Source organism: Micropterus salmoides, unplaced genomic scaffold (assembly GCF_014851395.1).
Source record: "Micropterus salmoides isolate LMB-PRFRI ecotype aquatic unplaced genomic scaffold, ASM1485139v1 Ms_hic_scaffold_12, whole genome shotgun sequence".
Taxonomy (NCBI): domain Eukaryota; kingdom Metazoa; phylum Chordata; class Actinopteri; order Centrarchiformes; family Centrarchidae; genus Micropterus; species Micropterus salmoides.
In genome coordinates, this window is record NW_024040263.1 from 15,867,865 (window position 1) to 15,892,981 (window position 25,117).

At 39.2% G+C, this 25,117-nt stretch overlaps 1 protein-coding gene across 1 annotated transcript in view; it reads left to right on the plus strand.

Annotated features, from left to right (window-relative positions):
- Window positions 1-9,580: 9,580 nt before the first annotated feature.
- The window catches only part of mast1a (microtubule associated serine/threonine kinase 1a), a 77,729-nt gene continuing 62,192 nt past the window's right edge, over window positions 9,581-25,117 (plus strand). The window contains exons 1-2 of the mRNA XM_038713651.1: window positions 9,581-11,006; window positions 20,888-20,919. Coding sequence (XP_038569579.1) covers window positions 10,968-11,006; window positions 20,888-20,919 — 71 coding nt within the window. The 5' untranslated portion in view covers window positions 9,581-10,967. The remainder of the gene's footprint in view (window positions 11,007-20,887; window positions 20,920-25,117) is intronic.

Genomic DNA, 25,117 nt, shown 5'->3' on the forward strand with positions numbered 1-25,117 from the left:
TAAGACGTGATAATTGCCAGGATCCAGACCTTGCTGCAGACTTTAAAAAGCCTTGCTACGGTATACTGAATTTATAAATAGTCTTTAATGTAGGTAAAAACTCACTATCACTTCTAGGGATCCTGTAATCTGTAGACAATTTCACAGCAATCCAGCCAATATTTGTCAAAATATTTCACATTGAACCACAAATGTCAAGTTCATGGTGGCGCCAGAGGAAAAGACAGAGCATCACAAATGTCAGTGGGACTGTACTAATTAATTATTAGCCAACCTGCTAGAGTAACAATGCAAGTGCATTTGCAAACATATAGGCCAATTATCGCTGTATCACCAGTCAAAGAAGGTCACAGAAGTACTAGTAATTCATCTAGTCAACATATAGTATGCATAAAATACATACAACAGTAACATAACAGTTACTTAGAATGTTGTATTAGCAACATATTAGCCTGCATAAGCTCAGATAATGGCTAGCCTGGTTAGCAGTAAACTAATCAAAAATCAACAATTACAAACCAGCTATAATGAACAAAGAGCCCCTACACATAATGTTTCAAAAAGGGCTTTTTGAGGAGCAGATCAATATTGGCTTGTTCACAGATCTGACAAAATGGTGGACGTAACTGTCAGTTTAACCAACTGCTAGCTGTTGAACTGTGCCAGTAGATGTTGCTATAGCAACAGCATGTTCAACTGAAACCAACAGCTTCAGTTATGCTCTTTCAGTTTCATAAAGATCAAAAGTACAGACATACATATCACATGAAAAACCTCACCATGACCAATGTGACAAGCACTTGTATCTAAAGATTTCTTTGTGCTTTAAAAGTTTTCATGTGTGCAAGCAGAAATGCCTTCCTATCTTTATGGAGTCAATGAGGCCAGAGACCCACTTAACCAATCAAGCTGCATATACGTCATCTCTCCATCTCTTGAACACCTTCCTCTCTTTTCTCCATCTTTGTTAGATTTATGTATGTATGATGAGGCACCCCCCTCCCCCGAGCTCACTCATCATATAGTGTTTTATTTAGAGAAGCTCCTCTTCACAGACTAGGCTTTTAGCACAGCTGTAGTCTGTGACCCACTTCTAGACAGACGTGGCTAGAAATGAGAAGAAGGTGGGAGCGGAGGAGGAGGAGAAAGGAGGCATATGGGGTTAAAAGGAAGCAGATTTGCAGGACATGGAAAAAGAGAGCTAATGGATAAATGAGGATGAGAATGATAAAAGGGAGATATAAGTGGGGAGTTTTGGGATAAAAGACACGGCGGGCTGAGTGCCAGTTCAGCATAGGGAACAGAGATCAAGCACATTGTTGTTGGCTCATATGTGATTCCCTAAATACTGTACTTACAGAAGGCAGAGAAATCAGACAAAGAATAGTTTTGTAGTACAATATAGACATTTTTCACAGCAGACATTTTGACATAGCAACTAAAGCACAGGTGTGATTCCAGGGCCTTGGTATTAGCAAGTAAAAAGCGACTGATATATTATCGTCTTCCATTTGTCCTCTGTCGAACAAAAGTTACTGTAATGTTAACTTTTAGACATATCAGAGCTGCATGGGGGGAATTTACTTAGGCCAGACTGTGCTCCTGTTGAGTTTTTCTGTAGGCTATGACCTAAATGCTGTCCAGCTGCTCATGTAAATGTGTGATAAAGTAATACCATATATAATTCCTCTCTCTGTTAGATAAGTTGCAGGTCCAAAGAATGCTATTTAATTACACTAATTACTGTCACTGCACTGTGTGATTGGTTCAATCAGAGTGTGGTTTTGCTCTGTAGTTTGGCTTGCATACATTCATACCATAAATACTTTATCATGAAATCATGTGATTTATAGTTGCTGCTGTTCGAATTTAATAACCTGATGGCGGAAGAAATAAAAAGATTTGGAGCAACAGTTACTATATGTATGTATGGATGTATGCATGTATGTATGATTGATTTAATTTTATTCAATTTTGTGGGTATATCTGTGGGTATGCTCATGGACAGCCTAGCCTACATTTAGCCAATACATATAGCCAATGAATGCAGAAAGTTAAGTGGGTCAGAATATAGCAAATATAATAAATATCATGGAATAAATTAGGTTAGGCTCTGCCTTGGTACCTAGACCCGACAACAAATGCCTACCTGTAGACCACGACTGACCTCAATCACACCGGCTCCCTCAGAATCAGCTCCCCTGCCAATCTCCAGCTTCTCTCTCTCTCCTAAAATATCTTTTAATATCCATCTGGTCAATGAATTTAAGGATATACCGGTACAATAGCAGTAACAGGGACACTATGACATGTAGTTTTCACTGACAATAACATTCTATGGGGACTGTTATTGTTTTGAAATACTACAGTTATTAATGCCATTCACGCTAGCTAGACTAGTGGTTTTCCATAGCCAGCAACTTACAATTTCACTCTGTATCACTCACTATGTTGAATCAATCTTTCTTCACCATTCACCTGTGTGTATGTGTGTGTGGTAAGGGTAAAGTTGCTCGACAGAAAAGCAATGAACTGCACCCTTCCTCAATCTAAACCTAGTTATTATTTTTTTTATTATTTTGGGGGAGGCTTAGGACGATTTTAGGGTAGCTACAGGCCCCCTAAAATAGGCCTAACAACATCCAAAGGTAATGCTGATGTGTTCGATCACTGAAAGTTCACAACAATGTACACAACATTAAGTTGGTAATTAAAACCTACATATGGTAAACAACGTGAACACCGCTCCTCTTAACACGATCACAATTACAAATGCTGCTACAAAGTCAGGTCATGTTCACTTGAATGCCAATTAGCAGCAGCTGCTAATCGTCTGCAGGAGAGACGTGGCGATAAGTACTTACCTATATGTGAATGATCTCAGCAACAGAGACAAATGGAGACAAATCATCACCGCTCAATGTGTAGGAGCTTCTTTCAAATGACTAAATTAATTTTTACGCCAAAGGAAGCACTGATGAATATCCTCACATAGTCATTTTGTGAGCATTTATCTTGTGTGAGGCTGAATTAGATTATTGGGGGTGATTGAAAATGCACTTTGGGACACAGTCATAATAAATTAGGTACATCTGAATTAGTAGCCGTCAGCCTCACAGGCGTTTGGAGTGAATGTTGTTTGTCCCTGTATCTAGCTGCTTAGACTACTTATAACATCAACACATTATATGATGTAGAGCTTAATCGATAGGCTTGGGAGGTGATGGGTGTATTCATAATGCTGATAAAGCTATTTTGAAATTAATATTTTGAGACTTTTTATTTCAGTACAATATTACTTGGCTCATTTGATTTGCCCTAATATAGTCAGTAGGGTGCCACTCAATGTGATGGCCAATTTTTTTTTTCAACATTTTCCAGGTCCCACCCCCTCATTCTGTTCCTTGTATGATGCATAGTAACTGTGAGAAGTTTCATTCAGATATATTAATATTTACTGGTAGCTCAATGGGCTCAATGTTTTTATATTTACTTTCATTGCAATAAAATGTTACTTAATTTAAAATTTCTCTAACAAAGTAAATTAATCCTTGAGTAAGTATTGTTATAATTTTTTATATCATTTTACTGTTCTTTTTCATATTCTGATTTGTGTTATTATTTGGTTTAAATACTATGTAATCAGAAGAATAATTTTGGGTTAGCACCATTGCAGCCGTAGTCAGTAGTATAGTTAACTCTGTGCAGGGTCGCGAAGGGGCTGGAGCCAATCCCAGCTGTCATTGGTGAACCCTGGACAGGTTGCTGGGTCGTTCATCACAGGGCTAACTCATAGAGACAAACAAGTCATACACACGTTCACACCTAAGGGCAAAGAGTCACCAATAAACCTATGCATGTCTTTGGACAGTGGGAGGAAGCAGGAGAACATGAAGAGAACCCACACAGACACGGGGAGAACATGCAAACTCCACAAAGAAAGGCCTGGGCCTCGATCCACAGAACCTCACAGTCATGTTAATCTTAATTATTCTCATTTTTAGCACCACCTACCAGTTATTTTCTGGTACAGTAAAGGAGGACACTTCAAGAGAGGTCACTTAACAAGAGCTTCTTCTGCAGCTGTCGCTTCTATTTGTTGGAGCGCAGTGCGGACGTACACATTTAGGCTCTCAGAGCTTTCCACCGGGCTCGGTTATCTACAGTCTGAACATTTTCCGGTTTTGCCCCCAATTCCGAATGAATATGGCAAATGGGCTGTATTTGTATAGCACCTTTCTAGTCTTTTCGACCACTCAAAGTGCTATACACTACATCACGTTCACCCACCTATGAGCAGAGACCCAACTGCTCATCAGAAACAGAAATTAACTCATTCACACACTGATGGCACAGCCACCAGGAGCAATTTCAGGTTCCCAACCTTCCTTTAAGGGGACGACCGTTCTACCCTGAGTCAAAGCCGCCCACTTATGCCACTTCAACACTTCCATAATTAAGGTCTATCTGAAAGTCTATCTGGTTTACATGTGCATGTGTTTCGTCGACTTCATAGAAATCTGCAGCTACTCTGTGAGCTGGAGAGCTAGCCTACAACAAAACACATGTAGCTGTTTTTTAAGTTGCAATACAGTCATTCTCTGGACACAAGTGTAATACTTAAGTGTTTATTATTAACTTATGAAGTGACTGTTAGCAGCCATGTGTCTTCTTTTTGAGGAGTTTTACGTTATTCTAACGTTTGATATTAAAGTTAATATTACATGATAAAATCGGGAAATGTTGAATATTGTAAAACTTTGTCAGTGTTGAGCTACCAGTAAAAATTATTAGAAAACATTCAAATATTGTCAACTTAGTTTTTGTCACATTACTAACACATTTGGGGTGTGGGAAGATAAAATTTAGAAACTTTATTTTTGAGTGGCACCCTAATAGTCAGGCATGAAAAAAAACTTTTAATATCACTGGAGTAATGAGTCGACAGAAAGTATAAAATGAATCTGCAATTTTGATATCCGATTAATCATTTAAGTAATTTTAAATGGCAAAAATTCACTGGTTTCAGCTTCTCAAATGTGTTTTCTTACTCTTCTGTAATAGTAAATTGTATATGTTCGGTGTTTTGGACCATTAATCAGACAAAACAACCCTTTAAAGAAGCCTCACTGGGCTGGGGAAATTGTGATTATTTTTTCTATTATTATCTTATATCTTTTGAGACCAGCAAGTAATTAATTGAGAAAACAATCGACAGATCAATCACTAAAGAAGATAATTGCTAGTTGCAGCCCTAATATGATGAAATCCAACACAAAACACAATACAACACTTCTGCAGCTCAAAAGAACCACACAATTAAACCAATACCCCTCTGACATTCTCAACACAAAATAACTAACATTTCACAAAGGTTAAGTATAAGGTAAAATATTCATTGCAGGACTGTTAAGGATTGTATTGAATTTAACAGGTGTTTTATGTTGTTGTGTTTTCTCCTTGTATATCATAAAGCACCTGCACACACCGTGTTTGATGTGATTAATCACTAGGGGAAGAGTTTCACTTCAAATATCGCCTACATGTTACAGTTTGTGTCGGTGGGGGGAATGCTGACTCCTTTTATCAACCTACACAAATACACACACACATCAGATGTGAATGCAGGGGGAGGCACTTGTAGTCCGTGAAGAGATGTGAGCTGACGTGGCTCTTGTGAGACAGGCTTAACCAGGACGGGAAATGGGATTGCACAGGCGGCAGGCATATTCCAAATCCCAGCCCTGCCAAGCTTTTGGCTGCAGAGAGCTGACCCCATGTGACCTCCCTCTGGGACATCCTCTGAAAAATGGTGACATCATTTTTGAGTGTTTGCACAAAGCAAAAGAAATATGTATTGCCTTGTAAAGTTTCTACGCTGCTGCCTCCGCCTCCTCCCCAAATCTCACAGCACCTAATGAACAAAAAAAAAAGATGTAAAATTCATGTGCCTTCATTAATTATTTAATATTAATAAGAAAAGCAGCACAGGCTAAATGTGCTAGACAAGTCAGACAAGCTGGAAACTGGGTCACTCTACGAAGCATCGTTTTTCACCTGCTGACACCAAGGCACATTTATTCTACTTTATTCTAATGCTTTCTTTAGCTTCTACCATGTTCCCTAGCACATTACAGGCAGGGTGGACCAGCTGCCATTAGACACTGAAACTCCCATATGATGTTACTAATAGGAGATTTTTTTGTAGTATAAATATAATTTAAGCATACTCGTTAAATTCTCACTGTTTGATTTCCACAGTAACATCTGATTAATGCAAGAATTTGTGGACTGTTGTTATAGATAATTAATTGCTTTAAATGTATCCAGCACTAAATTAATTATCATTTCACCAAAACGCAGAGATAGTCTTATAACAGTTATTCATGGCTTAAGTGTGGGGTACTTATTATTATAATGTTGTCTGTGGCTCTGGAGTCCAATGTTTATAAAAAGCTTGTACTTTTTTGTTATCTTGGCTTGGGCTTTCAAAACGTCGTTACAAGTGGGCATTTACGAGGTAGGGAGGGCCTAATGAAAGATGCTCTTGAGTTGCATCACGGGAAACATAGGATCCAGTGTTTCTGGAGATATCTAGGCCACTGATGCTTCCGTCTCATGATTTCACCACTTCATGAAAATACAGATCCCCCAAAGTGTTGTTAACCCCCTTTCTAAAATTATTGGCAAAACACACGCAGATCTCTTTTTTTTTTTTTTAAACCTGTCCTGCCCAGCAGCCTGGTATTGAGTATGATGACCTGGATACCATATTGTGCAAGACAGATTTTACTTTAACAAGAGAGTATTAATATACTCCTTTGTCTGTTTTATTATTTATTTAATTATATATTGATTTGTCACAGGGGGGCAGACACGGGGATGGGGGTGCACAAACAGACAGCACAGAGAAAGGACAAGACCTGTAAGTGAAGGGGGATGGAAGGTGGGGACAACAGGGAAAAGCAGTGGGAAACACCAATTGCAGAAAGCAATGAAACCTGCAATAGAACAGAGAGGGGGGCTTGGGGAGGAGAAAAACAACAACAAACAAACACAAACAAAAACAAACAACAAAAATAATAATAATTGTAAAAGACAACCAGCCGAACAGCAGCAATAAACAGCTGACATAGTAAGACAACTAAGAGAAAAATGAAAACAAGAAACAGTCCAGCACATTAAATAAGCAACACAGCACAGCCACGAGAGCTGGAATAATAACAATTAATTTAAATAAGTAACTGAAAGAAAAGCATCAGGAATAATTCTACCAGGGACAACCTAAATTTGTTTGTGTCTATGTGTGAGACTGTGTGTGTCTGTATGTGTGTGTGTACATGTGTGTGCACATAACCCTGTTAAAGAATGTACACACGCAGATCTCTGACGACAACTTACATGCAATACTAAGTCCCAAAAAAATCCATATGTGATTATCAATGACCCCACACATGTTTTTCATAACTTTTTTAAGCTGCGCCATCTGGAGTGCTTTTAAGATTTCCTGTAAGACGTTTGGTTTTATTCCAGAAGCTGCAAGACTCCTAAAAGCCTAATATTGAAGTAACTACTGTGTCCTTTGCTTTATTAAACCATGGCGATGCAACTATTAGTCGTTAATTGATTAGTCGATGGGCATAAAATGAATCTGCAGTTTTAAAAATGTTCTCCTTGTACATATGTGTGGTTGACAGTGGGAGTTAAAGTGGTGGTGGAGTCGCTGAGGTTGAGCCCAGAATGAACTGTCAGCTGTAAATCACAGGGAGAGAGGGACTAAAGCCTACCAGCTCCGTCTGCTCAGAGAGACAGGGGAACATTAAGGCCACGATGCTGAAAGCCACTAAGTCTCCCTCTTGTCTCCCTCCGTCCTGGAGCCGGACCAGCTGCCTGGCCTCTTGTGTGTTTTTCCCTCTCCACATTGATAGTCCCACCAGCCACCTTTGAATAACATTTCTTTCTTTCTTGAGAGAATGGGTAACAGTGAAACATCATCCCTGACAAACGCCCCGGCATTGTGTGAACACAGTGATGGACTTTGCCCTTAAATGTTTCAGTATAGTTAGTGATTACAACTGCTTAGTGGCGACTTTCCTTTAGTATTGATCAGGGAATGCATTCATTTTACTGACGATATCTGTTGGGCAGACTCCACAGGGACAGCACGGTTCACTTGGTATGAACGAAACATTATATGTGTAGTTCCAATTAATATTTCATCAGCACTCAAGATATTTCTCTTTAAAATCACTATGGTGGGAATTTGTTTCTGTGCCAGTGTTCATTCATTAACATTTGGATCAGGGACACAAACTAAAGGGTGAGGAGCTGTGAAATGTGGCAGTGAATCCCATGTGTGACAGGTGTGAATGTTGAATAATACATAACGCTTGATGCCATTTTTCACTGGAATAGCAATGGAAGCATGACGGCAGGTTGTGTTGACTGTTAAGTCAGCTAGACAACATAATTTATGTAAGCAACTCTCTGTTCATATTAGGTAATGGATCATATTAGGTTGGGTGCCAAGTTAGGCAGATTTGTCAACCCTATGGAGAAGGCCGTCTGTGAATTTCCTCTATCATGGTATGCTCTGTTTTTTATATGTCATATGGATATACTGTATATACACATAACATTGGCATCAAACACTTCTGCTGATTGGTTTACAACGGACTAATACAACTGGAAATACTAAAGGATACGTAGCTTTGTATCATTTCATGATAGGCTGTAGGGCTGATAGAAAGACCTGGTTTACAAAAGAGATGTTGAATTATTTGTCAGCTGGTGTGATGCACATTTTTTTTATAGAAGGTTGGGAAGACCAGTTAGTTAATTAATGTTTGCAGATGGAAGAAAAAGGGGGTCTTCCCAGTGATAATTAAGGGTCAGCAGATAGAGATCGTCCAGTCTTACAAATATCCTGGCGTCTACTTGGATAGTTAATTAAACTGGGAAAAGAACACAGATGGTGTGTTCAAGAAAGCTCAGTCAAGACAATTCTTCTTGAGGAAGCTTGGATCCATAGATGATGGTAGATATCAAGAAGCTTCTTCATTAGTAATCGTAGCTAGTGTCCTATTTTCTGTTCCACTGGAGGGACATTATCACTGCAGATGATTAAAACAGGATCAATAAAATGATCAGAAATCAAAAAATGAATGAAGACTCTTAGATGTGGTCTAGATCCATATACCTTTCAGCTGTTAACCATGTCTCAAATGAGTTTTCATGTTGTTAATTATTTTTCTTTGTTGTGTAATGTTTGTTTTCTGTAGGAGTTGATTTGGTGGCGAATGAGTTTCCCCAGTGGGGATTAGTAAAACTGTCTAATCTAATCTGCTGATTGTGTTTTCGATGAATCGGGCTTTGAATGTGAAAAGATAGTGAAAAAAATGCTAATCACAACTTCACAGAGGCCTCGTGATGTCTTCAAATACCTTGTCTGACCAAAAGTCCAAAACCCAAAGATATTCAATTTGACAGCTAAAGCAGCCAACCCTGCCATTTGATGCATTTTGTTCACTATTATTTCTTGAAAATTGACTGAAAAGACTGATTGATTATCAAAATAGCTGCAGATTTTCTATTCTGTAGATTGATGAATCAACTAATCTACATCATGTTGCAAAACCCTAGTATCAAATATGTTGTCATTAGTTACAAGACTTTGAAATATTAAATAGTTTAGCAGTTTGTTCCGGACAGATGCACCTCAAATGTGCATAAACATAAACTTTGTCAGGTAATGGTAATGGAAACTTGTATATGAAAACCCACTTTCATACAGTAGCTGATAAATGCAAAAAGAAAAAGAAAAAAGAAGACGCCTGTGGTTGCTGAAGGGTTAAACGTCATCTGGTAGTAGGAAGTGGGTGGTAAGAGCTGAGGATGGAGCGAAGCCTGGGTTGCAACCACACATCGTCTTCTGCGAGAAATGCAACGTTACACTGGAGAAGAACAAGGTGAACACCGAGAACGGACAAATCTGCCAACCAGGGGACGAAAACGTGAAGTTACCAACCCGCTTTCAGTGCCGATGTGTGTGTCTTTCACCAGAGGGACGTATAGAGTCGCTTCTCATTCATCTCGCCTTTTTTTAAATGCACAGGAGCTGTTACAGCGTGTGGATTCACCACACAATACAGATTTGTAGTTGTTTTGCAGTGTGCATGCAATGAACCCCGTGTGTACATGGTGCATCCTCAGCACCTAGACCGTGCTTGAATGTGGCTCTGTGGACTCCTGTAACACGTAGCGGATCGCTGTCGTTCGCAGACCAACAGAGGATCGCTGAGATAGAAGCGTTTTTTTAATTAAAGGATGACAGTAGTTTAATTCTGGCTGTCGCTGGTGCAATGAGCTACGTGTAGTTGTAAGATTTTTTGTTTTGAGCTGTGATTCCCACTGGATGCTCTTGGTGTGAAGATGTGTGCAAACTTGTTTGGTTTATCTTATCTGCGGTGTGGTAATATTCGATCTGACAGTCTGGGCTGTTCCTCTCTGTCTCTCAGCTGGACTTCAGTTCACGCAGTGCACGCTGATCCCACCGGGGAGCCTCTCGCTTATTCAGCGGTTCCCAGCACAGAGCAGCCTAGTCAGTAGTGTCTGTCAGTCTCTGCCAGCCAGGGATGTCGGCTGGGGTCCAACACAAGAGCGGCACTTTGTTTTACTTGGGTCATATATGATAGTGTAGTTTTTGTTTTGTTGTTGTACCGCGAGAGAATATAAAGCTTATATCTCAGTGTTTCCCGCATGATATTACTTTCAACACTGACCATAGCAAATGAGCCGATATTACCTGCTTTTCGCTGGTAAATAATGTTAAAAGCAGCTCTGCCAAGCATTTCGGTTTAGTAGTGAATTGATAAGCCACGCGAGAGTGGGGTTTGTTCTCGCCCCATCTCCTGGAAAACCGCAGGAGCCACGAGACCCACCGACAGGTGTGAACCCGGACTGGCGCCATGGATGATTCTGGGATCATCCGAAGACGTAGGCTGCAGGTGAGAACTTTTTTTAACCGTCTTTGTTGCCACATGGGGATTATTAAAACATGTATGATTATTTTATGAATGTGGATAGGCTACTTGTCTCTTTATTTCAAAAGGCTAAAAGTGGAAGTGTTGAGACATTTTTCACCATTACAAATACTGGGACATAATATTTAAAGGAGATTTAATGTGACATATGGTGGTTCTTCCTCCAAACATAGATGTAAGGGGTGTAGCCTACATAAATACAGCCAATGTGATCAGTTGTACTTGTAATTAATATAATATAGCCAACATCAGTTGCTTTGAACACATTTTAATCTAATGATGCTTCCAAAGACATCTCCAACCATGGGAAGTGTAGGCCCATGAGTGAGTTTATAAAAGTAGTATGCAAAGGCACAAGCTCATTAAAAAAAAGTTAGACTTTTAGACCTAAAAGAAGGACATGATGTTGATTGATTTAGTAGACAACAGAACAGCAACATTTCAGAAAAGAGTGGCTGATTTGGAAAACCATAGTATATGTTTTGATTTTTGCAGGATTGTATAAAAGTAACATTTCTAAAAATAAATTAAGTGAAAAACAGTATGAATTAATTTAATAAAAAAATAATTATTGCCATGAACCAGTCAAGCTCATTGATCTTTGTCATAATGGACCTAAAACACACCGATATAGTTAAGGCATATCTACTGTGGTATAAGTAGTAGAAAAACTTCTTAATATATTGTCCCAATAAAGTTTTGTGATAACCTGTTTTAGATTCACAATAATATGTATCTATAATAACCAGTCATGTGTTGAGTCCGGGCTACTTAAAGAGACTGAGTTGGTGGAATAGATCCTTCTATTACATTTGCAGGATGTAGTCACTTAGCCCATATCTTGAATATTACGACACAGGAAGGCTCTGGTAAAAGCTTCCTTCGAGGCTTTCCTCTGTGTGGTGGGCACTTGCGTGAAATGAATCAAGTGAGGCAAGGCAAAGCTTACTATGCAGGTCTATTGTCTGCCAGTCCCTCTCTGCTTCCTCGTGAATTAATTTACAATAAAAGTACTTTGCTGCACTTTGTGCCAAGATATTCTGCTGTAGATGATTGCTCATCATTTATGAGTATAGACAAGCGAAATTGGATGGTTTCCTGCACAAATGTTGCTGTTAAGTTGGTAGCAGCTTAGAGTTTTCACTCCTACAGGTGCTGGACTCCTATTGTTAGGCTTGGTGAATTAAAGCGGATGTTTTGATTGCTTGTCTTTGATGGATGTATTCTTGTATTCCTTAGAGTGCAATGATCCATATATTATCTGCTACCTCTACCACCAGCTCGACCTTTGTTGAACTGCCCTTTTGAACCTGTTTGTTAAGGATTTCTCGTCAGCTGTATCATTGTGACATTTAGACTGAGGCTTTTGATAATCTATAGATGTTAAAGGTGCAGAGATACAGTAGTTTGTGTGTGCTTGTAGACTTTTATTTGGCATTCACAGGTAAGTCATTATGTGCCGGAGTATTTTATTATTATCTCCAATGAATGATTATATTTAATATTGATCAGTCTGCTGATTATTGTCTGGATTAATCATTTGGTCCATAAAAAGATCACCTAAAAACCAACTTGACTAATTCAAGAAGCTTGTTTTGTACAACCACCGGTGTAAAACCAGCAACATTCAGTTTGCAATCATAAACGACTAAGAAAACCAGCAAAAAATTACATTTGAGAAACTAGAACCAGCAAATTATTAGTATTTCTACTTAAAAAGTTGGCTTCCATAATATTCTTATTTATTCTGGGTTATATCCAATATTATTCCATTCAAAATTGTGGCAGATTAATCATTTTTTGTTTTCAAGATTGAAACACGACTATCACAAGTTCTGAGAGCCTGAGGTTACGACTTCAAATGTCTTATTTTGTTTGGCCATCAAACAAAAGTTCAGATATTCAATTCAAAATAATACAAGACTTAAGAAAAGTAAAAAATACAGACACTTGAGAAGCTTGAACCAATTCTTTGTTTTTCATTTTTGCTTCATTAAACAACTTTAACAACAACAACTGTTTCAGTTTGGCAGAGTTCAGTGTGTAAATTAGGAGATATTAAGTTACTCTGCTGAGCTCGACAGTCCTTTTGTTTGAAGTATTTTCTCAGAAGTAGACATGTATATCAGCGCTGTCAGTGAGAGCGGGGACAGGAAACAATTAGATGTGAACATAAAGGTTTCAATCTAATGCAGAATCACACACACTCAGCCAAGGTAGACTAAAACCAGGAATCCACAGACACGTAAAAAGACTCACATTCAGTTCACTGCACTGTGGTTACACCAAGCATCTTGTGTGTGTTTGTGCGTAACATTCATGCCTATATGTACCTATCAAATCGAGTCCCACCCCATTCCCCTGCTCTCCATTTCCACTGAAGTGGTCGATATCCATATCTCAGACAGAGAAGGTCTAAATGCTGAGGATGTGGCGCAGTTGTCGGGCCCATTAGCAGGACTAATGGTGGCCTAACAGCCTTGTGTGCCCTCAGGGAGGAAGACCAACCACCAGCAGGAGGACGGGCTGAAAGGCCTGGAGGCCAGGAGGAGGGGGGTGCAGCATAGACCTGAGGCAGGCAGCAGCTGTGGGCTACAGTAGACCCCATTTAAGTGGCTATTACAAAATCTGGATCCCTTTACTGCCTGGATCTACTTTCACACCAGAGAGACAGAGGAGGAAGGAGGGAGGAAAGGGTTGTGTGTGTGTGTGTACATGTATGGCATGTGTGTGTTTCATACAGATTACTTTGTTGTTCATCCGTGAGTTTGGACACTGAAAATTACTGAAACCAATTGGTGGTCTTATATAAAAAGTATTTCTCATTCATTCATTCATTCATTTGTAGCCTGTAGTTCTTGCCACCGTCACTGTCACATCAAATGATGGTGCTGGATGCAGAAACTACTTCGCAATCTCATCTTTCTCAGTCAATATAGCAGTTGCTAAGGAATATATTGCTTCAACAGACTGCCTACACCATCAACACTGAACAGACATCCACATAACAGGTGCTGGACCTTCCCTTTAACACAAACTGGACAGAAGTCAAAATTAACAAAATTACAATAAATAAACAAGTTATGATAAAAAGGAGAGAATCCGTGATACATAAAAAAGTACAGAAAACTTCTGATCATCTGAAGCATTTGTGGTAAACTTAGTATTGACAGTTTAACCTGACTTCTACTGGATTTGTAAGACCAATACTGATACTGTAATGATATTTGAGAGTTAAAAATTTTGATGTTGGTATAGTATTGGGCAATATTAATTTATTAAAATACATATGTAACACAAATGAACATGTTTGATAAGTATCCCTGAAATTTGGCTTTTAAAGAATTGCGAAGATATGAAAAGAGAGGGACATTTTACAATTAAAAATGAAACCTGCCAGTGCGCTATGGTGGACAAACAATGTAAAAGAGACACTGGCTAAGCTTTTAAAAACATGTTCGCTTTTTCTCAACAGTCAATAGTGAAGAGACTGTCCTTCCACGAAGAAAGGCAACATCTGTCATTTGATCCGTCCAGCTGCTATCTTCAAGTCTTGCTCTTATCTCCAACTCTCTTCAGTCCTCAGTCCTCATTGACCTCCATCAACTCGCCCATTGTTTCCTTCCATGTCTTCCCATTCCTCAACACATTCGTTCACCTCCTTTCACTCTCATTCTGGTCACTCTACACGGCACATCTGGCACACTATTTTGAGGGTGTGGCCTATGGTATCGGGGTTCTCATTTGCATTACACAGGAAATAAATTACATTGTTACATTATATTACATAATTACATTATTACATTAATTTAGCATTAGTTTTGTCCAGAGCAACAAACATTTTACCCTATATATATATATATATACATATATATATATATGAGTGTGTGTGTGTGTGTGTGTATATATATATGTGTGTGTGTGTGTGTGTGTGTGTGTATATATATGTGTGTGTATGTGTATATATATATATATATATGTGTATGTTTATATATGTATATATGTGTATGTATGCAGACCTTATTTTGTCCTTTCTGGCTTCTTCCCTTTCTTTTTCTATATTTGGCCATTTTTGCTTTTATTTGACAGTTAAATCTATAGGCACATTATTTCAGAAACACGTTTTGTTATATTTGTTGAAATTCTCTTTGCAGCTCGACAGCAATCAATTAATCAAATGCTCTGACACACAAATGAAAAATACTGGGATCTCTTGGCTGTCGCAGGACTGTAATAAGCACGGCCAATCATTTGATTCATTCCAAATGAAATGATTGGCTGTCCTACCTGCCTGTCTACCTGCCTTTCTGCGCACAATCTGCCTGTGCACTCATATGAAGACAAACATGAAATGTGAGGGATATGACACGCAACAAAGGACCCCTGGCTTTGGTTTTAATATTCGTAAGGTTGTGTACATGTGAATCTGTTCACGTGCCCATTACTGGCTCTTATTTATTAACTGTACACATCCAAAACATTTAAAATCAATCTCAGAATTGTGCATCAACAGGCCCCATATTACTTCATGAAACACATTATAAATGAAATCTAGATCAACCACAATGATCTGTGGCACCATCCAGTCCGCTGTGGGTGAGTGTGTGTCATTGAGATGAGTCGCTTTCACCTCAAATGAAGATGATCCTGCCCCGAGCAGTTGTAGGAGTGTGAAACAAACTTACATTTAACCCATATGCTCAAACACTCACACACACAAACTGTCATACCATGTGTCTCACCCATCTCTGTTGTAGGAGTCGGGAGTACTCACACACTCTCTCTCTCTCTCTCTCTCTCTCTCTCTCTCTCTCTCTCATACATACACACATTTGTCCAATATTTTGTTCTGGGCAGTGTGCCCATTTCCAATATGCTAAGCACAAGGGATAAGAGTGTGATCACTGCAGAAGATCCAGGTCTCTTTGCCAAGTCCTGTCACTCACTGCCATGCCCACTGCTTTGTTCTCCCTCACCACGCCTTTCTGATGTCAGTATTATTCAGAAAGGGTAGGTTTTGTTTTTGAGAGAGCAAAGTGTACATCAAAGCAACAGATCTAGGCCAGAATATATTTGGGAATAACTTCAAATATTTGAACTACTTCAACTGGGCTTGAATCACCATGCCAGACGCCTATGAAGCACAAAAGCTTGAGCCCACCTTAATCCTCAAAGCAGACGTAAATGGACAAAGTAGGGAAAAGATAGCAATTATTAAGGTTTGAAACTCGATCCAGTTAAACAAGAAAGTGATACAGGTCAAGAATGTGAGTCAAATTAGACATTATTTTCAACCTCATTGTAATGACCAGTGAGTTCAAAGCCTTTAAGTAAAACTATTAAACTGAAGAATACACTGCGTGACATTTGCCTCGCAATCTGCTGTCAGTTTTGGCAAGAGAAACCGAACAGAAGCCTTCTGACTCTGCCCAGAGCAGCAGCATATTAACATTTTTCTTTTCTTTGGTTTCCAGTTGGACTTCGGTTTGTCCTTGGGTAAATATAACCCCAATTTTCTTTCCAAATCATGGACACCCTTTCGCCACTTGTCAGACAGAGAAAGCTGTCTAATATTTTATGTGTTTTGAACGGCACCTTCTATAACAAAGCGCATTGGCTGAGGAGAATGTGAATAATTTGAAGTTGCTTGCAGCATTGTAGAGGTTGTGCATAATGGATTAAATGTACTATGAATGTGTTTGCTTTTATGCGCAAACAACTTTGAGTCTGTCTATGCTGCATTGTGTCTGCAAAACCATTTATTTAATACCACTTTGAGATCACATCTTTGCCTTTTTGTCATAGTGCAAATATGTCACATCAGAACATTTTCTTACTCTTGATTTTTTGTTTAGAGATTAGTATTTAGTGACATATCCTCTGTAAAAGAGCAGAAATGGAAAACTCCTGGGGGAAAAATATTAGTTTACTTGTGTGTCTGTGTCTGTAGTGTTGAGGTGTAAAGACACAATAGGACACGTCACAACATTCATGTGTGTTATTGTGAAAACAGGAAATGGTTTTTAATGATGAGCAATCACTCATAATTATCCAGGCCTGTGATTACTGTTGTATTTCTATCATAAATAAATATCAGTTTGCTTCACGGGGATGTGTTTACAGATTTATTGCAAGATTGCACCCTTTATTGATGAAAGGTCCAAAAATTGGTCTTTATAAATCTTGTGAAAAAGATGGGAATCAGAGTTAGGTCAGACTTGTGTTGAACAACGCCATTTCACACCGCAGAAGTTTATTATATGTGTTTCAGATTTGGCATTGAGGGAGTCTCTTTGCATTGTACCTTGTTGTGCATTACAGTCTTTAGTACACATAAAGGAATTTCCAAAATAACCCTGTAATATAGCTTTTGCCAGAATGTGTATGGTGCACATGACTATGTATTGAAGCACAGTGGATATTACTGAGAACTTCCACATGTTGTCATGGGCACTTGAAATTGAGGTGAATATTGTTGTAACAAATGCCAGAGTGACCAGTAACATGGCAACAACACGTACAGTAGCTGTCTGTTTGACAGAGACAGTGAGAGGGAGCAGGTGTTGGGGGTTTTATCCATTAGCCACCCCTGTCACCCCCTACACACACAAACACACACACACACATAGTACGTATATAAGACTCCTGCGGGGCCTTCTCTGAGTCACTCTGCTGGAGCTCACTTCCTCTTGATGATGTAACTCATTAGCCATCCCAGAAAGAGCTCACTATGATGGGTGATGTCACTCCCATTGAAGAAAAAAGTGATCACTCTCCTCTGAACTGAGAAATGCTGCAAGTTTACTATCGCATATGTGTATTTTCATTTTCCATGTTACTGAAATAGTTAACATGATGGCAAATAAACTTATTTGCTTTCTTAAAGAGAATTAGATGGATTCTACTCATGTCTATATGCTAAATATAAATCTAAAGCCAGGACATGAGTAGCTTAGCTTACAAGAAAGACTGAAAACGGGGAAACAGCTTGGCTTTCTCTTCCTAAAAGTAAAGATTATGCCTACAGATCTGGCGCCACTTAAGCTCACATACACAGTTAACACATTACATCTTGTTTGTTTAATCTCTCTGTAAACCGAAATGTAAAAACACTTTGTAGTTATGTAGTCTAACTACTTCTTGGCTAACCAGGCAATCAGCGGAGAAGATTGTAGTTGGACAGGTCATTGAAAAGCAAGTCCAGCTGTTTCCCTCTGCATCCAGTTTTATGCTATGCTAAGCGTCTCCTCCATACTTAACACGGACATGAGAGTGGGGTCAACCTTCTCATCCAACTCTCTCCAAAAGAAAGCAAATAAGCATATTTCCCAAAATGTGGAACTATTCCTTTAATATACCAGTTTGTGCATCTTTGTTTTCTATTTTTATGTGATTACTGCACTACTGCTGCACTTATGACGACGATTTCTCTGCCTTTGGATTCTACACTGATTCTAACTCTAACAGATTCTAACTTGCTTTCTAACCATGCATCTTTGCAGCCCAGTAGGGTTTCCACTCCTCATTTGTTCCCCATAGTTTTCTTATTAAGTGCAAGTATTAGTGTCTGACTGTGCTGGAAAGTAAATCATGTGAGTTTGGGTAGTAAGCTTGTTTTGAGATTGTTTGGAGACGAGAGCTCCAGCTGTCAAGTCATGTTTCATCAGCTCGGCCTTGTTTGGGTTTTGTAATTCTTGTTTACTTTTACATAGACAGAGAGATAGACTGTGTGTGTGTCTGTGTCTGAGAGAGAAATGTCAGGACTGCCCGCGTCTAACTGAAATCCTTCTCTGTAAAATCAATTACAGTCTCATTTTTCTTCTTATTCTCCTCTCAAATGTTTTATTATTTTTTTAACTCCTGACCTTGGTGAGGTTTGTCGCTTTGATTCCTTTCATGTCGTTTACATGGGTCTGTGTCATTAAGCCTTCCCCGAGAGAAAAGAAAAACATGATTATATCTTTTTAGCCGAGCCATTGTGACATAGAAAATAGCTTGATAAGCAGCGCAGGACAGGCTGACAATAGAAACTGACAGAAACCTGATCTCACCTAAAATCAAATTGGGAATAGACGGACAACAAGAACCTCACAGATTCATCTCAGTAGATGCTAATCACATCACAGGTCCTTGGTGTTGTGTCCCAATGTCATAAATAGAGCAGCAACATTTTTTAAATTGACTTTGGCTCCGTTCAACCTGGTGCTTCCTGAAGCTCTGAGGTCTCAGAGCACTTAGCAGGGATCAGTTTTCAAACTGATTTCCACTTACACTAAACATTAACAGAACTCTATATTAATATCATCCTACACTACTGCTTGAGCAGTTTTATTATCAGAAAATTTAACAATAGTGTTTATTTTGTAAACCACAGCGACCATCTGGGATTTCTTGTTCTACTCTCTTTGGAAAGTTTCAGTGTTGAGAGAACCTTATGTTTGATGCTGCAGCTTTTCAGGCAGTTGCAGTACAACAAGTTATATTTTGACCTTGCAACTTACAAGTTTCACCTTCTTTTAGTTTTTTGCTGAGCCCTATTTTTTGTGTGGGATGCCAGCAATATATGCTAATGATGATGCTAAGGTTTAACTGTAACAAGCAAAGTGATACATGATTTGACAGCAAAAAAAAATCATTCTTATTTATTATTTTAAAGCTCGAGTAGTTAACGTTGGAGGAACTAGCAAGAAACTGCTAGATTTTGAAAGTGTCTCAATTAATTAGATGATAGCCCCTCCCTTCAGGCCTCCCTCCAAAGCCACTCCCCCAAAACATTTTTATGTACAGTGATGGCACGGGCAGAGTGTGCACAGGTAGGCAGGTAGGCCAGACACTCATTTCATTCGGACTGAATGTGCTTAATACAGTTCAATATATCAATACAGATGATGTAAAGAGTGTCTTAACAAACACAAACTTGTTTTACTAGTCAGCATGACCAAGTGTGGTCAAACATACTTTTGGATCTTTTGCAAGTAAATCTGTCAAGGTTTGAGTGTCTAGCAGCAATTATTTGGGATGCATGCATGTAAGAATTTCACAAGGCCATTAAAGGGTTGAGAGAGCTTTGTAGGAGAAATGGAAAATATTACTGCCTTGTCTGATGTCTGTCACAGTATAAGTTTCATCTTAAAGTTTTCATATTTTATATTTATATATTATGTCTATTGTTACACACCTAGTCACCAAAGCAAATTCACTGTAAGTGTAAAAACTACTTGGCACTAAAGCGGTTTCTGATTCTGAAATATTAAATTTCTGAAATTTTGTTACGCAAGGTTTGAGTATCAAGCATTTGAAAAATAACATGTTAGTTCTTAAATACATTTCTCCTGTAATAACTCAAGGGATCCATTTAATAGACATGGGGAGTGTTTCAGTCTAATGTTTGACCTTGAATGAATTTGATTTATACACGCCCTGTCTATATGCTGAGAAACAACAACGTGCCTTACAGGGAAGCATAAAAACATCCGCAGTGAAATGTATGAGGAGATAAAAATAGAAAACATATTTCAAATTATATAAATAAGACGCAAAGTAATTAGTAATTATAACATTTTTTTATGAAATTCCCTGTTCTTCAGTAAATAACCACACATGTTAATATAATTAGTTTGATCTGTTTCAGTCTTTTACTGAAGTGTTACTTTGTGCAGTGTTTGTGTCTTTGTCTTTGTGTGATTACAGAAACGATTATGCTAATTCATATTTCATCACCACACTGACATTATAATCTTTTCTACAGCCCTAGAAACAGTGAGTCCTGCAGTAGCAGATTGCATGATGTGTAATCAGGCTAATCTTTCTGCTCTCCTCCTCTTTCTTTTTCTCTCCCTCTCCAGAAGGATCTACCTCTGCCCCGAAAAAGTAGCAGGTAAGTTCATCTCACTTTCTCTCTGTGTGCGTTTCTGGATACATGTACAGTATGTTGTGTTGAGATACAGTGTCCAGTTTTTGTTGGGTTCGACTATGTGTTATTTATGTGAGTTTTCAATCTTTGTGTTTCCATTGCTAATGGAATTTGTGAAATTTGAAGAGAAGGTTCCCGGAGAGGGAAAGTGTGGGAATTTGATTAATTACCTGGAAAAGTTAAACAATATCAAAATATAGGTATTCTTTACAGAACTTTAGTATGCCATGATGTAATATACTAGAATTACTTTTGCATCTTGTTTTGCTGCTTGGCATGATGCAAAGCAGGCTGCTTTGTGAGCTGAAAGACATACACAGACCAGGGAGGAATAACAGTTTTTTTGTCAAGTAAATTGTATTTATATAGCCCAAATTTTCACCAAGGTGCTTTACAGTATGTACAGCATATGACACCTTCCCCCTAAAATACTTTTGAACGGGGGAGAAAATGGAAGAAATCTAGGGAAGAGCAGGAGAGAAGAGATTCCTCTCCAAGTACGGACAGACGCACAATAGTTGACTTGTTTACTGAATAGACCAACAGTAGTTATATTACATGGACACATTAAGGAAGACAAAATAAATAGATGTGGGACGACATTTAGTAACTTTAGGAGTGTTTCCAGCTTTTATACAGGACGTCATGGTCGAGTGATGGGATTTTTCACTGGGAGCCTTGTCTACCGAGTGCAGCATGTTCCAGCTTTGCGGGAGCCCTTTCACTCTCAGAGCGTCAATCTGTTGCACCAGTAAGCTGTGCAATGAAAGTTCAGCGGCAGGATAGCCGTGCTGTGACCTCAGTGCCCTGCGTGGTTGTGGGAAGGCGAGGAGGTAGAGAGGGGAGAGTACATGATGTGTAACGCACACGAGTTAAGCCGTCAAATGTTTAGTGCAGATAGTGCATGACCGACCTGTTATGTGTTGTTTATGACATTTATGCTTTATGAGGTTAGGATGATAGGTTCACATTTTTAAAGTGTAATACAATAATCACATGTCCATATATATTTCTGTCTGTCTGTCCAAACTGACTTCAAAGAGATTCATTCTTAGAGTGATTTCAGTGTAAGAAAAATCACAGCTGTGTAATAGTTACTTCTAAGGTTGAGTTGATAAAAAAATCCAACGAGTATCTTCCAGAGTTACAGTCTTTTCAGTACCACATTCCCACTTTGTGCTTCCATGGACTAAAGCAGAGACACAGTAACACATACAACAAATGTGATCCTACAAAAACTTTGGAAGATGTCCAGGTGGATGCATTTTTACGCAGAATGTGCATTTCGAAAAAACCTACAAATGTGAATCTATCCTGTTAAAGCGGGAGAGAGAACATTGTGCCAGGAGGGCAACCCGACAGGTCATCACTGTCCTTGAACATTAATAGAGAGAAATGATGCCCAGGAGGGACATGTAGCATTACAGCAGCACAGGGAACAGACCAGAGACGTAGGTAGGTCCAACATACAGATACATAGAAAAGTGAATACAAGTAACGAATAAATCAAGTCGGAAAGCTTTATACAACGCATGGCCCTCGACCAGAGGTTGCCACACTGTTATGAGGGTGAGACATGCAGCAAAGCCACTGTGTGAGGTGACGGAGGTCCATGCTGGTTTTCTGAAAATATTGAGAAGTTAGGTATTGTTTGGCAGCTGATTCGGCCTGTTTATCCAGATGGTCAGCTGTTGGAACAGCTCACAGAGGAAATCAAGGTACTTTAAAATCCTTAGCGCCTGATTGCTCCAATTTGCATCAAGAATAGCATTAGCTCTGTAAATAATCTGTGAATAAACATCCATAAATCAGCTTAGAAATCATGAAAAAAAACTATGCTCCTTATGTCTCTAGAGCTTGCTTGACAATCATCACGTTTTATTCGGTATCAAAGTATTCCAGTGTTAGTTTTCTGTAGGTAAATGGGTGCATTGCAAACAGGAACTGCTTTACAGATAATTTGTTATTCTTTTAACACACTTAAAAACTGTGCTCAAGTTGTAGCTGACAGCTAGCTAACCGGGTTGCCTGAAAGTGTTATTTGTAGATGAAAAGATGGAAATCACAAGCAGAAATTAAAAAGAGGAGACCCTCTCATGCCTCGTATCAGCTCTCATGGAGCTCTTGAAGGAAATGACTAATGGAAATTCCTTCAAAACTTCAACGTTAAAGCCAGATATTAACGCTGTGAGGCAGCTCCACAAAACACAATTGGCTTTAGCGACTGAATTAGAAACATCTGGAGTCGTTTTTCTGTGCCATAAAAGAGAGTGGGATTGAATGATGTTGAGAGGTTTGACAAAACTGATTAAAATATCCTTATCCTTATAAATATCCTTATTTGTGGTACAGGCGTGTAAAAACTGTTACACTTAACACAGTGAAATATGGAACCAAAACTCATATTGTCTTTTAATGCACACGATGCTGTTGTTGTTGTATGTCTCTGTCCATGGTGCTGAAATTAATCTCCCCACTCTTTCTTCCCCATGCTCACTGTGTTTGTCACTCTTTTTACTCAAATCCCTCTCGTTCCCTTTATGTATCCACCATGAAATTGTGAAGTGCTTGTCTCTGGCAGCGTTTCTTTTGCGACATCTTAATTACTGTTCGCTTCTTGACAATATCCACTCTTTTACTGTGATAAGCTGTGCATTTTTTCTTACACTGAAAGTCGGATTTGGAAAGAGCTGGCTGCTGCTGCTCCTGCTAAAAGCACTTCACAAATCAGGCAAAATTTGGAAAAGTGTCTCATGTCAGCTCAAAAATGTGGTCTGAAACATGGAGAGGGGCGTAATTTTCCACAAAATGCTCACACTTTGCCGTCAACATTTCGAGTGTTGAAATCCTTGAAATTCCTCTGAAATTGCTGTGGTCTGGAGCCATACTTTTTTTTCCCCACTCTACTTTCGGCTTGGCCATATTTGTCCTGTGTGAGCAGAATGTGAATCACGTAACTCTGTCAAATGTCTGTTTATCATGTAAATTGTTATTGTTGCACTGAGAGTTGCTGGCAATTGAGGACGTTGTACGTTTGAACTATGGCTTCAATTCCCTGTGTTTTCATTTAACTTCATTTTTTATTGTGTTGTTGTCTATTTAATATTCTTTATGCGTCTTACTCTGTAGAGATACTGTCGTCTGGCAGCAATAGCCTGAAGATACTAGCTTATACATGCCAGGGGTATTTAAGGTGTATGTGAGTCCATGTGTAATTACAATTTACGGCCTTACTCATTTTGGCTGCATGGTTTTGTGTGTGTGTGTGTCAGTGATCCAGTGTGAAGCATGCATGTGTATCCCTGACTGCTGTCATCGGTTGTGTTTTGTCCCCGACCTCTGACCACTGTGGCGGGGTGGCAGATGTCACAGCATGACATGAAGGAGACACTGGAGCTGGGGGCTCACGGTCAGCTCTCTCAGCTCCCTGCACCCAACCATCCCCCACCCCGCCGGATTTTTCTACACATATCCTCCTGTGGGTGGAGCTGGAGTCTTACACTATGGGTGAAATGACTGGGCGTTTATAGCAGAATGAGAACAGAGTGACCTGAAGGACAAAGAGGTTACCAAATACTGAAATCCTGAGTGGTTAAATGTGCTTCAGAAAAAGCCTGTGAAGCCCATCACACACAAAAGCACACACCATGTTGTCTATATGATGAAATGCTGCCCATCCCTGTCTGTGACCCCCCACAGTGTTTCAGTGATATCACCACCCTGCTTTTCCTCCTGCTCCCTCTCCCCTCCCCTCCCCCCTAGCCCCTTCTCTTCTCTCCCATGTATATTTTATCTATCCAGACTCCCACATTAGAGACGGCATCCATTATTGAATTACTCCCATCATCACTACTGTGCAACTGTCACCCCACGTCAGCTTTAACATTTGGTGGATTTGTTTCAGGGAAGGAGGGAGGGCACACACACACACACACAGAAATGACATCTCTCTTGGCCGGGCATTGCAGAGCAGCTCCTGTGATATCTAGGACAAATAGCAGATGCCGGAGCTCGTCCAATATGGCGGTTTTACATAGAAAAATTAAACTGTCTGTGTATGACTTAATGTGCATTTTAAAGAATAAGGCTGAAGTAATTCTATATTATTCTTATTGTCAATAAACCTCGTGAAAACCCCCAAACCAAAAGTGTATAAGTTCAT